The sequence below is a fragment of the Elaeis guineensis genome, chromosome 4 (assembly GCF_000442705.2).
Source record: "Elaeis guineensis isolate ETL-2024a chromosome 4, EG11, whole genome shotgun sequence".
NCBI lineage: Eukaryota > Viridiplantae > Streptophyta > Magnoliopsida > Arecales > Arecaceae > Elaeis > Elaeis guineensis.
The window spans coordinates 14497274-14513186 of record NC_025996.2 but is presented as its reverse complement, the minus strand read 5'-3'; the positions used below and the strand labels follow the sequence as shown (position 1 = coordinate 14513186).

The window sequence follows — 15913 nt, the reverse complement described above, 5'->3', positions numbered from 1 at the left end:
TTAATTAGGTTATGCTTCTTTTTACTTGTCCATGTGATAATGGAAGTCAAGCGTGTGTTTATATTTTATAACAAAAGAAAAAATTTCAAGGTACAAAAATTTTGAATTTTCAAAGGAAGGCAAGATGCAGTAGGTGTTCCTAACTAATATGATGTTGGATTTAGTTTTTAGGAGATCCACCATTTCCAAGGTTATTTTTGAATACTACGTTTCTCTATGTTTTAAATATCTTAAATATGAGAGGAAGATACCAAATGGTGCAGATTAATTAAGCAGATTTGCGGGAGGGATTTGAATGGGGATGTACTATTAAAAAAAAAAAAAAGGAAAGATATATGATCTTCTAAAAGTACAGATGATCTCTATTTTTTTTTTTTTTTAATTTTTTCAGGGGGTGGGGGGCTTGTTAGTGTCCTAACCCATCTAAAACACATCACTTTTGCATAAAATCCAAAGGGATATCTATAAAGGAGATTATGACATTGAGATATGACCTAATCAAGTTCCATCTTATCTAAACATCTGTACCCCACCTAGAAGAAAATTGATTTCAATGGGCATGATCCATTCATGATAAGGTTCCAAAATTAGTTCTTGTTTACCAATTCATCTCCTGCTTTCTCGAACTACAAAATTATTCAGATAAATATGCTACCTTTTTTGAAAGGTCACCATCATCCACCCTTGGACAGCGATGCGCCACCACATTCCATGCGATGCCACATCCCAGCTATTTTTAACCACTAAAACTTTTACAGTCTAACCGCCCATGGTGAAATCATGTTCTGAAGCGTGCCAACTTTGTTTCTGTTCCCGCCTCGCTGTAGTTTTAGTACATCGTAGAAACTTCTTATCTTCGTAATTAGTAAAATTCCTCAAACCCCAGGATAAAAAATTAAATAACTAAAGATCCGCCATCTCTCAAGAGCGGGGGAGGGAGGGAGAGAGAACGAAAGAACCAGAAACATAGCTATATCCGGAAAAGAGAAAGCCACCGCCAAACGGACCGACGGCGGACCTCCAACCTCTTCCCGTCTCTCTCTCCTTCTCTCGTGGAAACCCTACCTTTCCAAGAAATCCTATACCTCGCCTCCCTTGTCCCTGTCCCCGTCCGCTGTAGATCGGCGAACCCTTCGCTCGCTCCTCGATCGCTTCCCCGAACCCGAGACCGATCCGGTCGTGTTCTTTCCCCCGGATTTGGAGCCCTGGACCCTAGAGTTTCTTTTCGCGTGGTTTCTTTGGCAAACTGTTGGATTTTGAAGAGGTTTTGCTCGGTTTTCCTTACCTCGGTTTGGTTTGATCTATAGCGTGCAGCGGATGCCCTAGAATTTCATTTTCTTTGTGAATTTTAGGAGTTTATGTAATTCTGGGGTGTTGATTGGTTCTTGGTTTGGGATTATGGACATGTGCTTTCCCTAGTTTTGGTGGTTTATATGGGAGAATTGGCGAGGGTCCGGCTCCGGATGAGGGATTGCTTGGTCCGTTAGGGGAGGTGGGAGGTTGAGAGGGGGATATGGACGAGAGCAGCGGGTCGTTCGTTGCAGTGAGGAGGCTTGATCAAAGAGGAGGTTGCCATTCGTCGCCTGGTATGCAGCAAATTTCCTTTTCTCAATCTGTGAAATGATGTGGTCTATTGGTATGGGCATATGATTTACTGCATTGCGATGTTAGTGAATTTCCTGCTGTATTCTTGACTGAACGTTTGGAGATTACTATTTTGATTTCATGCTATGTGGTTAATTTGCAAGTTTAGGATGACCGGTCGCCTTCTTTCTTTCCATTTTTTTAAGAAAATATTTTTTAGCACTTATTTTTATTTGGCTCTGAACTTGTGACAATAATTTCAAGCACAGTATTGGCTTTTATTTCCATTATTTTGGTTGCGAGTTTCATCAAAGATGTCTTATGTTGCTAGAAAGCTGCTTTCTGTGCTTGATTTTATTATATTTTCTTCTAGACATGGAAAACCATGCAAATGGTAAAGTAGGGATGTAGATTCCGTTCAGTGCATATGAAGAATGAATTTATGGAAAGGTAGAGTGGATAGGCTTGAAAATTATTGGTTGAGGTATTCTAAGCACGTTGATCTTTGGAAGATTCATTTGAGGATTGATGAAAGCAGAGGAGTCTGTACCTTCTGAGTTTGTAGATGCAGGGGTGTCTTTTGAACTATATGAACACTATATTATAATGGAGCAAAATGGAATAGACTGGTTAACAAATTTATTCACTGAGATCTTGAGCGGTAGAGGGATTCTGGTTTTTGTTGGTTAATTTTCTAGAGAAAAAAAAAGATGTTTGACATTGCACTAATTATTCCAGGCCAAACTTGTGAGTGAAGATATGGAACTGTGGTAGAAGAAATGTGATGGATATTGAGAGAAGAAATAATGATTTCAAAAAACTAGTCATTGCTAGATATGGTTATTTGGTAAGACTTATGGTCAAGAATAAAAGGAGGTTGTTCAGTAAGCAAGGTGAATAGAAGGCATTGCAAACGGGCATGCTGACAATGTCAAAGGCATTTCTACATGAGGTGTTTGTGAAGATTTATAAATGAACGGGGGAAACCCCAATCATGGTAACTTTCACTATGCACTTGCCTTTATGGCCCTGATTTTTGTCATTAGATGTGCTAGTGCCTGTATCCAGTACAGCGGCCCTTTGTTGCAAGTTGTTTATTGATCGATGATGTTGGCAAAAGTTTAGTGGTATATGGGAATTAGAAAAGGAGATTTTTCTGAAAGCTAAGGTTAACAATATGGATTAAAATGAAACAAAGTACAGAAAATACAACATTAATGCCAAAATCTCAGTGATCTTGGTGGATGGCTGATACCTAGATGAACTGATATATAAGTTCTTGGCCAACATGGAAGGCTAGATAAATTCAAACAAGATCACGGCTGAGTATATTGACGGAGATATTAAAATAAGCTCATATATATATATATATATATATAGTAAAAGAAAAGATTAACAGGTTTTACAAGCCTTCATTTTAATGTTTAGTGATAATCCAATTTAATTTAGTAAAGTAAATTTGAAATGACTTTGGCTTATATCTCAATCTTGCACTGGTTGATATCTCAGCTGTGATTTTGGCCATGATGAAAACTTTGTTACAGTAGCAGCCAAAAATGGTATAAGTTGCATGAACTTTGCGTCTGTTCTCTAAAAGAATGAAGACATTGATGAGGATGTTTCCTATAGAAACCTGCTATATGGTAGATATTAATTCGCACTTCCCTGGATGGTGATAGCTCAGAAGGGCCCGTGAGCATGACAATCTGACGCTGTTTTGCTATTTTCCCATGTTAGCCCACATCCTTATACCTTGCTGATTCATGCTTACCACTGCATCCAATGCTAATCCCTGCTTCCTGAAATGGGCCCTTCTCATATAATTGGAACAACACAGTTTGGGATGAGAATTTTGTTATGCTGACACAATTCAGGCACAAACACAGTACTTCCCTCCTCGTTCAAGATGGCCCTTTTGTTGAAAGCTGTTCAACTTTCAATCATCCGTTATTTCCATAGCTTATATAAGAATTATTTTGATGGTTTCAACCAACCAGTAGAATTTACATATCTTGTGTACGTTTTGAGATATAATTTATTGCAGTAACTTTAAATCAGCATGCCTACCTTTAAATCGGGAGGCCACTTGGGACTGGAAATTGTAGATGATATTTGGGTTAGAAGAATTACAGGCAGATTCACTTACAGTAAAAACAATGAGGAATCCCCTTGCGAATTGTTCAACATGATTGATGATATCGAAGGCTTCTGTCACAGATTTACTGCAGTCAAAGTTTATTTTACCTATATAGAGCAAAACTGCATAGTAGATAAGCTCTCACTTGGAATTTGCAAGTGATGTATATAATGAACGATCACATAGGCTAGATAGTATCGATCTATTTCCAGCATGCATGAAACTCCTCCAACAGAGGAGGTTCAATTCTTATGTTCAAGAATGAATTCTTTCTAAGACAATAATCCTGTGTCCGGACTACTTGATCAAAAAATATGGAGGAAAAGGAACAGAAAGGGTTGCAGTCTCATAATTTCAGGCTTGTAATTTCTGTGTAACCTATCTTTACCTTTTACTGTTGCTTTTTGGTGGCTGTGCTTCACTGCATACTCATGATGAAAGCTTATCTGGAATTTTTGAATTGTTTGGTGTACTTTAACTGTTATTGGTTGCTAAGGAGCGATCGCTATTCATGTTGATGCCATGTTTTATTGCTAACCTTTGACATAAAAATGATGTTGTGTCTATGTAAACATGTATTGTTAGTTCAATAGGTAATAGAGGCACATGTTCATATTGAGTATGCCAAATTGGCTTTTTTATATTGTGAGAATCTTATATCCATTATCTTGCATCTTGTATAGCTGAGGTCGTCACAGGATCAACAGCATGGATTGGGAGAGGTCTTTCATGTGTTTGTGCTCAAAGAAGAGAAAGTGATGCTCGTCTATCATTTGACCTCACCCCTTCTCAGGTAATTATTGTTTGACAGCTCTTCCTTCTAGAATATATGGGCAATATAATAAAAATAACTAAACAGATATTATGTGTATATACATGCACACATTTTTCTCATTTAATTGGTGGGAGTCAGATCATTCGAGATTCGTTCATCGTGGTGCTGTTCTTATGCTGTAACCTTGTAGTGGAAGGACTTGTTATTCTCTAAGTTTAAGTATTTATTAATTAATATTCATCTTGTTATTGCTTGGAATGGATCATGAAGTAACTTGAAAGCATGAAATACTCAACCTGTTTAAAAACCACATAGGTCTTGCATACAATATGGGGAAAAGCTTCTCCAATTTGACCATTCCTCTGTAGTTGATTTGGATTAATTAGTCTTGATAGTGTCATTTAAGATGGTGTTGAATTACAATCGCACGAGCCTTATATCCCAGGTGTTGCAATTGATGTTGTTCACTTGTCTCAATGTTTGCAAGCTTTTGTTTTCCCCTACAACAAACTTTAAGCAATGCATTCAGATATATTGCCATAGATAATTCACTGAAGAGATGCTTAGACAGCCATCCATTAAGAATTTACAAACTGAAACTCGTATATTTAAAAGAAAGGATGTTATCACGGTAACTTAAGACTGAAGAGGCGGTTATGTGAAATTTTGTGAGATATTGTGAGTAGCAAGCCGAATGTTTTATATAATGTTGAATTAAAGAAAAATTTCCATGATGATAACTGTGACACTAGAAAATAATATCTAATATGGATGTGCTTAAAGAATTATAAGATACACATATTTAACATGGAGTATAGATTCTGCTATGGTATTGTCTTCTTATGTCACATGATTGTGCTTGGGAGTGATCTTGTGCAACAGTCAAAGGAATTTATGAGTAATCGACACAATCTTGCATAAAGCATTGAGGGGACATAAAACAAGCATTTTCCTGAGAATTGTTACAATAAATATTTACCAATTTAGGAACTCAACAGCTAAGCCGACCCTACTAGCTTCAGAGTTCTCAAGCAGAATATTTGCATTGCACTGAATATTTGGGTTGCATGGTTGTATTTTCATGGGATTTGGTCATAAGCCTGTGTAATTTGGATTATACTTAGGTTAGGTTGGGTAGTAAAGATATGCAGGCTGGATTTTAGGTAGGTTGGATCGGGACCTTTTTATAGAAATTCAAGTTAATTTTTGGTTGCCTAAGAATCTGAATTGACCTCAAGTTGAATTATAGTTATCAAACTCAAATTAACCCATTTTGGGTACTTACTTACCTAATCTAATCTATGGTTTGTGATGTCTTTGTTTTGGGTCAAGCTGTCCTAAGTTGCACCAAAACATACCTAGGTTGAGCACCACAAGGTTACGAGGAGAGCAAGGAATTCCAAGTCGCAAGGTAGGAAAAGTAGCTTTTCACAAGGTTATGAGGAGAGCAAGGAATTCCAAGTCGCAAGGTAGAAAAAGTAGTTTTGTTCCTTCATCCTAGACATACTTGAAGCAGGCGTCTATGGCTTTTGGGAAGGATGCCTGTAATAATCATTTAAGAATCAATGTGAAACCATTAATGGTTGCAAGTTTGTGAATAATGCATGTCACACTTTCTTCCCTCTTTGTATGAACTCTTACCAAGTCTCTATAGGAACATTTGGGGTTGTCCCCTGGTTGTGTGGGCTTAAATTGCATAACCAAATGATGGGCCTTTTGACTTGCCAAGAGGGGGGGGAGAGAGAGAGAGAGAGAGAGAGAGATAAGACTTTGCTCCTCTCAAGAGAAGAAGGTATCTGCTACTCTTGACATTAAAATCTATAATGGGCCATGCAAATTGAAGATCCAAATCATTGATCACGATCTGTACCATTGGAAATGACTAGAAACCAAAAATCAAAACCTATGCATCAAATGGATGTAAAAATTGAATGTTTAACATGATGCGATGATCTAAGCATTAAAATCTATTGATTATCATTCTATATGTGTTCTAACTTGCATAGATCATTATCAATAAGGTAGACTCTCAATTTAAATGCTTTATCTTGTATTTTATCATACTAGTACAGTGGAAATCATCCATTTTTTTCATCTCTACATGATACATATGTTAGAGAACACAAAAATACATGATATTTGGTTTCTAGGCATTCTTAGTGGTATAAATCATGATTAATGATTTGGATCTTCATTTCGAATGCCTCATTATTGATTTTGGATTTGAATTGCGTAGATATCCTTTCCTCTCGAGAGGAGCATAGTCCATCCATACATTCATGCATATATACATAGACATACATATGTGTGGATGGATGGATGGAATTTATATAAAAGAAGTATTAGCAGAAAGTTTTTATAAAAAACTCAGATATAAAATATTAAAAATGACAGAGAAAAGGACAATAATGTAATTTTGTATGCACATACATGCTAAATTAAGCATAGAGGAAGAGAAAAACAACAAGTGGGGCTACAAGGGGAGCATGAAAAACAATAGGTAACATCATTAATGTATACCATTTCATTAAATAGTCATGAATAACTTGTGGAAAAAAAAAAAAAAGAAGTTATAGATAATTTCTGTATTATTAGATTATTCAATAGTAGTTCTGAGAGCCATTTGACTGACATGATTTCTGAATAATTAAAGAAAATCTCAATAATTTGGAGAATATTGTCACTATACCATCAAGTTGCCTTTTGGGTTTAAAATGGACTATTGTAGGCAAGAATTCAGCCTGTTGGAATCTGGCACCAATTTATTGCGGGCTGATATTAGATTTAATTTGTTTGTAAAACATTTTTAAACTTAAATTAAACAGGCCTTAACTCATACAGTTGATTCCATGTTGATAGAAAGAGGCTTGTATATTGAACTTATTCTTGTATCTTGATTATGAAGATCTAAAAAACATGATCAATTGGATCAACAAGGATTAACAACGGAATTGGTGGCATTCATACCTCAAAGAATCATAATGTATCAGGGAAGGATAATGAATTTGTACTTACATTGAAACAATCAAATCAGAATGAAATTCTTCTTGATTTTGTGGGCCAATTCATTTTCCTTTGTGGGCACTTCTATACTTTATGTGAATCATGGACAAGAATAAAGACCTTTCAGCACATGAGATGCCCATCAAGAGGAGTAAATGACTTTTAGTCATTGTAATGCCTATCATCTTAGCTTAGGTGGAAGATTGTCAGTGTGTTGAATTAATCTGGATGTAGGAAGGTCCAGATTTTACTGCCACAAAAAGGGAGGGCACTAAGTGATTGTAAGCTTTAATAAAGAAGGAACAAAGGAAAGGCAAGACTGCTGGAGAAAGCAAAATGTGTACCTTAGAAAAGATCTTTTGAAAAAGATATATGCAGGTACTTAAATCAAGAAAAGAACCCTGGATAGCAATCTATTTACATATATATTGCATTATTATTGTGGCACGGATACTCTCTAAATCCCTGCCCCTCAGAATAAGTGAATATCTAAATTTTTATGTACATGAACCAGTTAGATGATGTTCTTGGCACATTGCCTAGCATTCTGCAAGATATCAGTTTGAAAGTGAGGGTCTCATATTGTGCTGAATATTTGCCACCACCATGGGAGGAGCAACAGCCCTAACATTCTACTTGCTGTAAAATTTATGAAATATACGATAGGTGATGCTGTTACCCTGATAAGTATTCTTTTTGACGATTCATATAATGAATTTACATGTTTTAAAAGTTAAAACCATCTGAATATGCATTTTTTTTTTTCAAAAAAGAATATTACTAAGGCACATTGTACTTGGAAAATCAAGAACTGATATCCAAAGTTATTACCGTCAAAAACATATGTTACAGAGAAAATAAAGTCATTTCCAGATTAGTTTTGAAGAAGTTATGTGCATACTCTATAAAACTTAATAGAAGTTGCTAACAAGGATGATGATTTCATGTGTTTGTGTTTCAGGAGGAATGCTTGCAGAGGCTACAAAGCCGCATAGAAGTTACTTATGATGGTTCAAAGAAAGAGCATCAGGTACTAGATTTAATATCAATGTTAGTTAAATTTATTTCGGGGTTCTATTTAGTTCCCTGGTAAAGGTAGTACATTGTGGCAATGAGCATGAGTTGTTGCAGTTGGTTTTTTCTTTCGGTCATGTTTCTTCAACTTTCCCAGATTGTTTACGCTTTATAATGCTTTCCTACCCAGAAGCATCTGTTAGGGCTGTGTATGGTTCATGTGACAGTGCAAACTTTATCTAATACAACATTGGGTTAAGTTGCTAGTGATGGATGTGCTTTGCAAACACAATCAGTAATTTTGCAGACATCGTATATAATTCTTTTTCCTTTTTTTTGTTTTTTTTTTCTTTGGTCCATTTTGTGAAGTGATAGAATATCAATGTCAAAATAAAAAAAGAGACCTAAGGAAAAGTATATTTGTCAGGAAACAGCTGAAAGAAAGCAAACAAATAATGTCCAAAAGTATAAGAACCTCTTTACCAAGAATTTCAAGGATAGTTCTCTGTTTAAACAAGAGTTTGCTTCTTGAGTCAAAATCAATTATTATATGTGACTAACTTGTGTAGATCCTTAAAGCATAGTTTGCCGAACTGTCCTAAACCGGACGTTTCGAAGCATGCCGAAGCATACCGGCGGCTAATCAGTGCGGTTTGGGCATTAGATTCGGAACACCTGCAAAAATGGAGTGAGGGAGAAGGAAAGAGAGGAGAGGAAGGAAAGAAAAAGAAAGATCGGTGATGGCCCGCTGAAGCTGCCGGAGGACCACCAAGGCCTTCGGGGCTCCGCAGTCCTCCACGAGATGCGAGAAGAGAGAGATAGAGAGGGAAAGGGAGAGAAGAGGAGGGAGGGGAAGGTGGTGGGGAGGCCACCAGGTGGCGGTCGGATGGCCCAAAATAGCCCGTGATGCTGTAGGTTCGAAACAGAAGCGAAGCCCCTATTTCGTTGGCTTCACTGTGTATCATGTTTTTTCAAAAACACGATGAAATAGGGCTTTTCTCCCGTTTCAAACCCACATTGGCCGCGGGGCTGTTTTCGGCCGTCTGGCAGCCATCCGATGGCCCTCCGGCAGCCTTCCCACCGTCTTCCCCTCCCTCATCTTCTTTCTCTTCCCCCTCCCTCTCTCTACTCTTATTTTTTCTCGTGGAGGATCGTGGAGCTCGAGAGGCTTTGGCGGTCCTTTGATGGCCACTGCAGATGTCTCCACAGATTTTCCTTTCGTTCCCTCCCCCTCTCTTTTTATTTTTTTTCTCAGTTCATCCCTCGTTTCAATGTTGGTTTGGGCTTGATACGAAGGCATACCGACCGTACCACTAGCTGGCCGGCATGAGGTCTGCTTCTACATCGACGATCCTTGCCTCAGAGTGCAGTTTTAGAAGATTCTTCTACCTTTGTCTGTTGCCTTACAACATAAGGGATATTGCTCCACGCTTCTTGTTACTTAGGGCTGAATAATGTATGTTTTGAAATCACAAGCATGTCCCTATTCATATAATTTAAAAATAGTGATGAAGCAAAAGATTAATAAAATCCCAGCTAGCTGAAAGCTTTTGGATGCTCTCTAGATTAAGGATATGTATATCCTTGTCCTATCAGATTGTGTTGTATTTCCACATATGTATGTCAAAAAAGATTTCCTTTTCACCAGACAGTTATATATTTGCTGTACAAGAGGAAGGAGGGAGGAAGCTGAGCTGTAACTTGTTTAATTTTTATTAGAGTGCAAGAAATTACTTTGGTTGCTGCATAGGAGTTTGCTCACCATAATTAAACCTCAGCATATCTTTGTCTACCTTTTCGGTTCCTGCTCTTCTCTCTGCCACGACACACACACACACACACACACATATGTATGTATATGTATATCCACACACACACACATGTTTTTAAAATTTTAGTATCATGAGGAAGAACTCATATTCTTAATTGCTGTGATGCGCCAATGCTGAATGGTCTGCATTATATGATGATACATACATAGCACAGCTATTCTGAAATTTTCTGCTGATTATGAATTGCAGTATTTCATCCTATAGAACTAAGAACAGTTCATATTGTATCCCATGCAAGAAACTGGAATTTATGACCATATACTGGGATGTGCTCTTGACATCCTGTGGTTAGTGCATACATGTAATTAATATTCGTCTAGAACTATTCCCTAATGTTTCATCACTTTCAATTACTGGTGTACTTGTAGGAAGCCTTAAGGGCCCTTTGGTATGCTGCTTATCCTGGAGTTGAACTCCGCGGATTGGTATCTGAACAATGGAAGGAAATGGGATGGCAAGGAAAAGATCCATCTACAGATTTCCGGTATTTATGTTACCTTTTCCTCCTTCATAAGTGTATATTAGAAGGAAATACCTACCTGAATTGGACTATGAGATTTACAGGGGGTCTTCTTTGCTGGATTGCAGGGGTGGTGGTTTTATATCCTTAGAGAACCTATTATTCTTTGCTAAGAACTATCCTGTAAGCTTTCATTATACCTTTCTTTGGTGTTGAAGTTGGTACAAGTTGTGCTGCCAAATGCTCATGGATTTAAAATTCTCAATCAAAAAAAGAAAATGATTTTAGATTTCTAAATTTTGTTGTAATTAATAATGTCAGCATAAACAAGAAGAGAAACCTAATGGACTCTGCTGAATTTACAAACAAGAGAACTGATATCTCTTTTGTTCTTGCATTTATTTTGCCCATAAAGTTGAATTTCAGACCTAAGAATTTTAGATAGAACAACTCAATTTGAAGGGATAATAAATCAAAAGACTCGTCACAAATTGAGAGGAACTTAGTCTTCTTGTGACTGTTCAGATTTTCTTCTCAAAGAAAATGTTTGCAGTGAAATTCTTGAATAAGGAAAATATGTATTGTTGTTTGAATCTTGAAGAATGTGACAAACTTAGATAACTAAGAATAATAATATCATTTAATGCTGTAGCCTAAAGAAATGAAAAGGCTTGATAACTTAAGTAGGTTGTGGTTCTTTGACAAATTTAAAGGTTTTATACTACTTTTATGTGAGTCAGTTAAAGAGTGGCATTGATGATTGTTTTGTCCAGTTTACTTGGGTTCAAGGAGAACTGTCCTGTTTGCTCTACATATAGTTGTAAATATTATTGAGTCATATTTCTCCTATGTAGTAGATAAGACGGTTATATTTTGGAATGTAGCAGAAGCTTTTGTTAAGGGTGAGAATTGTAAAGGACGCCAAGTGCTTTTGACAAATTTGACCCCAGAAATCTGTATGCACCCTAACCTTTTTTTTTTCTTTAATTGAAAGATGAGTAGAGTGGCTTTATCAATTAAATGATGTCATTACATCCTTTAGTAAAACATTGACTAGGAACATATGAGGCTCTTCCCTCAAAACCATCATGCATGCTTTGCCATGTTGTAAGCAGCTTCTTTCGCTTGTCTTCTAACATGGTTAAATTCACACTCTTTCTAATGTTTACTTAATATTCCAGTGTCCTTTACTATAAACTTGCCTTCAAGAGTACTTTCAGAATATAAGAGCTTTAATCAACTTAATAGAATGTCCTTCCAAATCATATCTCAGTCACAGTAGTTTTAAACTTGTAAAGAACGATATCAAAACTTGATTTTTTGATGAGTCTGTTGAGGCTTTACCAGCATTCCCAGCTTGTGAAGTTGAACATTACAAACTTGCTCAACAGTTTCCTGCATGCATAATGATCACTTTCCAAAGTCATATATACAGCTCTGAGTTTTTGATCTCTGTCTCAGAACTTTAGTTAGATTTTTGACCTTATTCTTTTAAATGGCATGATCAAACCTTGAAAAGGATATAAAAAACCTGTGATCTGCTTGATTCAACCATATATATCGGTCAGAATGGGCTTTCGGGATCAAGCCATGTTGCCAAGCATAGGCATAATTCATTGCCAACTGAGGAGCCAACTGTGATGTGCATGCCTTCCTAAATGGTGCTTATCTAGCTCAAAATATTAGCCATGCTGATATGGCTCTTAATCTATAAAGATTGAGTCCTCATTGTTCTATTCAATATTTCTCATAGTTAATTTTTCTTGCCTGCATATAATATGGTTATGGTGGAAGGTTACTCTCCTAATAATGATTTGAAAGGAAGCAAGAGCCCAGATTATTACTGAAAAGTTATTAGCCTGTCTAAAGACTAATTATATCAACTTTTCCTATGGAATTATGGGAATGACTTTCTAGCATACAGTTTCTGTGTTATTAGGAAACGATCTATTCTTCAGATTGTTACCTAAGCCAAGAAGCCTCAAGTAAATGTGTGGAGTTGGCTTGACAAGTTAAGCCATGACGTTAGAATTGTAGAATGTTTTATGACTGGCTTTAGTCACAACCTGATTTCAACCCTTTCATAATTCATGCATCTGATTGATATGATCATCAATTAATACACAGCTTAGCATAAACTTCTTCACACTAGTATATTTCTGTTGGAGCTGATAAACTATTTTGTCTTGTATGTTTCATCCAACTTGGAAGAGGATACCATGACACCTATTTTAAGCTTAATATCAGATTAAAATTACTCATAGAGGAAGACTTTGTGTGAAACCTATCATGATTCATGAGAAATGTGAATCATCATGTTTCAATGTACTACATGACAAGGGAGATTTATTATTTTGTCCAATCTTCATTCCATTTACATTTAAGCGTGTGTAAGATGACAACATTTTGGTTAAAGATATTATTTGTACTTTGAGGCCAAAGAATTTAAGGTCTATTGAGCATTTCTGCAACTTAACTTATTGGCATCTATGAGCACATTTTTCAGGTTAGGAGACTGATTTTATTTATTTTTAAAATACTCATATTTATAATAATATGCATCTCTTCTTGGCTTGTAATCTCCTTGTCATGAAAAGCTAACAAACCTTTCTGTGCAGAAATCTTTCCAGGATCTTCTCCAAAAGCAGGAAGGTGATCGAGCCATCTGGGAGTACCCTTTTGCTGTTGCTGGCGTGAACATAACATTCATGCTCATCCAGATGCTTGATCTTCAGGCTGGTTAGTGTCTTTTATTTGAGCTAGCATGTTGATTATCTACTGAACATCATTAACTAGCTACTTGATAACTGCAGCTAAGCCAAGGACATTGATGGGAGCAATTTTTTTAAAGCTACTCTTAGGTATGTGTCAAAACAGATTTAATTCTGGAACTGTTTATTTGCAGGTTAAAACTCAAATTATTTTACTATAATGAAAGTTGGGAGGGAGATATTGTGGCCGGGTAGATTAGTTCTTATACATGGAGTTCTGAGATATGAAGTAAAATTACCTGATCAACCAGACATGCATATTATTTGCTATTACCGTAGAGCCCCTGTTTCAAGTTAAATTGTTCAAGAAACACACGTCTGTGTTTATTAATCCCTCAATCCATATTAATGAAAGATTCTGAACCTGTGACATGATATCAGGTAGCCATAATTTAATAATTACCATTTTTTAAAATTGAAAAACTGCATGCTACCTTAATTACATCATATTAATCAGCTACTGCTAGCCTAAGGATATCCTGCATACTGGGAAGACCAGGATTCTGAAATTTTTCAGTAAGGTATATTCTATATCTTAATGATAAGGAGTGAGGAAAATGAAAAATGATAGTTTCTTAAGAACTCAATGTTTCTGCTCTGGTCTGGATATTATGACATCAGGATTCTCCTCATCTTTATCATTTTAAGGTATGATGTAGAAGAGAACCCTAATTGAGGCTAGTATCTGAGTTTCCATTGGTGCGTGGAAGGTTGTAGTGAAACAAAAAGAAAGAAGCCAATACTTGCCTAAAATGAGAATACTTCCTCCGAGGGATAATTCATGTTTCAGACATCAGATAATCTTGAGGCTGAGATTGTGGTACAATTTCCTTATATGTGCTTATTAGCTGATTCAGCAATTGTAACCTTTTGTGAACTTTTGTGACACGACTAATGGTAAGTTTGCCATGTAATTATACATATAAGTATAGGATCATGAAGTCTAGAAGGTTCTTTAATAATTTTCTTATAGGTCTTTTATTGTGTAATGGGTTGGTGGTGGTATGTTAGATGTTTCTCAGTTGATTTCCCTCTCTCTCTCTCTCTCTCTCTCATACACATACACAAGAGAGTTGTATTGGACAACTCAGGTTTTTACAAGGGGAGTTGTTGTAGGGTTGGTTTTTTTTTTTCCTTTCTAATTTATGTATTTAATTATCCATAATCATAAATCATAATCATCTAACTATTTAAGGCCGGCTCTATGTATGCTCATTTCCCATATTCATGAAATTATAATGAGTTTACGTTCACGAAATTATAATGATTTTGCATTCAAAAAATTATAAATGATTTAAGTTTACTCATGGAGCATCCATAATCATTTACATGGGGGCCTGAATCATCTGTCTTTTTCTTTTGTTCTTATGAACATAAAAGGAAACCCTCATTTTGTGCTATGATAAATGCCTAGCCATTTGTGGACGAGGAACTCACATTTCAAGATCATTCAATGAGTAGTGGTTTTGCACTGATTTCAAAATAAAAAATCTAAGCTGCCTTTTTAAATGTCCTCTTCCTCTAATAATGGTACAAAATTTTCTTCTGCTTTGATGCAGAAAATGAGCGAGCCTTTGACTTATTGTACTGCGTGACTTTCAAGCTGATGGATCAGCAATGGCTTGCTATGCATGCCTCCTACATGGACTTCAATGTACGTGGATGTCTCTCCTACAGGACTTTCTCCAAAGTTTTTTATATACTTTGTTCTAACTTGTTGTTCTCTGCTTCCCCATCCAGTCAGTTATGAAAGCGACGCGGCGACAGCTGGAACGAGAACTACTGCTAGAAGACATCCAACGCATTGAAGACATGCCCTCCTATAGGCTTCTTACCCGTTAGCCATCATCTGTATTAATGTTGGTTTTAGCAGCAGAAGACATGTTCCGTTGTTCATTTTGCATGTCCCACGATACTGTCCCTTCCCCACGTCATTGTGGAATGCAGTGATCATGTTGGTGATCCTATTTGAGCTTGCAAATGAGTCACAATCTTCAATCTCAATCCATTTAGACTGAGGAAGTGTTGCTCGCAAGCTAGCTAAACTAACGCATCTCTTTAAGCTTGCTGAAATTAGCTACTGACGTAGAAGAGCGAGAGTGATGGAGCTTTGGCCTCTCGCGGCAGTGAGCTTCCGAGTGGAAGCTGATGGCACACGAACCGCCAGCCATTATTCTTATCAAAATAGAAGTAGAAGCAAGATTTGACCAAAAAAAGGGGAACGTGGTTCGTTTATGCATCCAATTGGTACTATCGTATTTCTTTGGAATGTGTTGTTGAAGGAAAAACCATTCCTCGCAGGCAAATTTACGGCGGCGCATATACCTGAGGCATAAC

General features: G+C 36.7%; 1 protein-coding gene across 4 annotated transcripts; it reads left to right on the top strand.

The window, feature by feature from the left end:
* The first annotated feature begins 909 nt into the window (after window positions 1-909).
* On the top strand, window positions 910-15598 carry LOC105043764 (uncharacterized). Of its 4 annotated transcripts, none has more exons than XM_029264160.2 (10): window positions 910-1264; window positions 1353-1586; window positions 4405-4514; window positions 8461-8529; window positions 10714-10829; window positions 10910-10988; window positions 13424-13544; window positions 13619-13666; window positions 15136-15230; window positions 15317-15598. In XM_029264160.2, the coding sequence occupies exons 2-10, from the start codon at window positions 1514-1516 to the stop codon at window positions 15416-15418; spliced, it is 813 nt and encodes a 270-aa protein (XP_029119993.1). In that variant the 5' UTR covers window positions 910-1264; window positions 1353-1513; the 3' UTR covers window positions 15419-15598. The 4 variants fall into 4 exon arrangements, with proteins under 4 accessions (XP_029119993.1, XP_073111726.1, XP_010919755.1 ...); XM_010921453.4 differs by having other exon boundaries at window positions 911-1264; window positions 1420-1586; XM_073255625.1 differs by having other exon boundaries at window positions 910-1586.
* The last annotated feature ends 315 nt before the right edge of the window (window positions 15599-15913 follow it).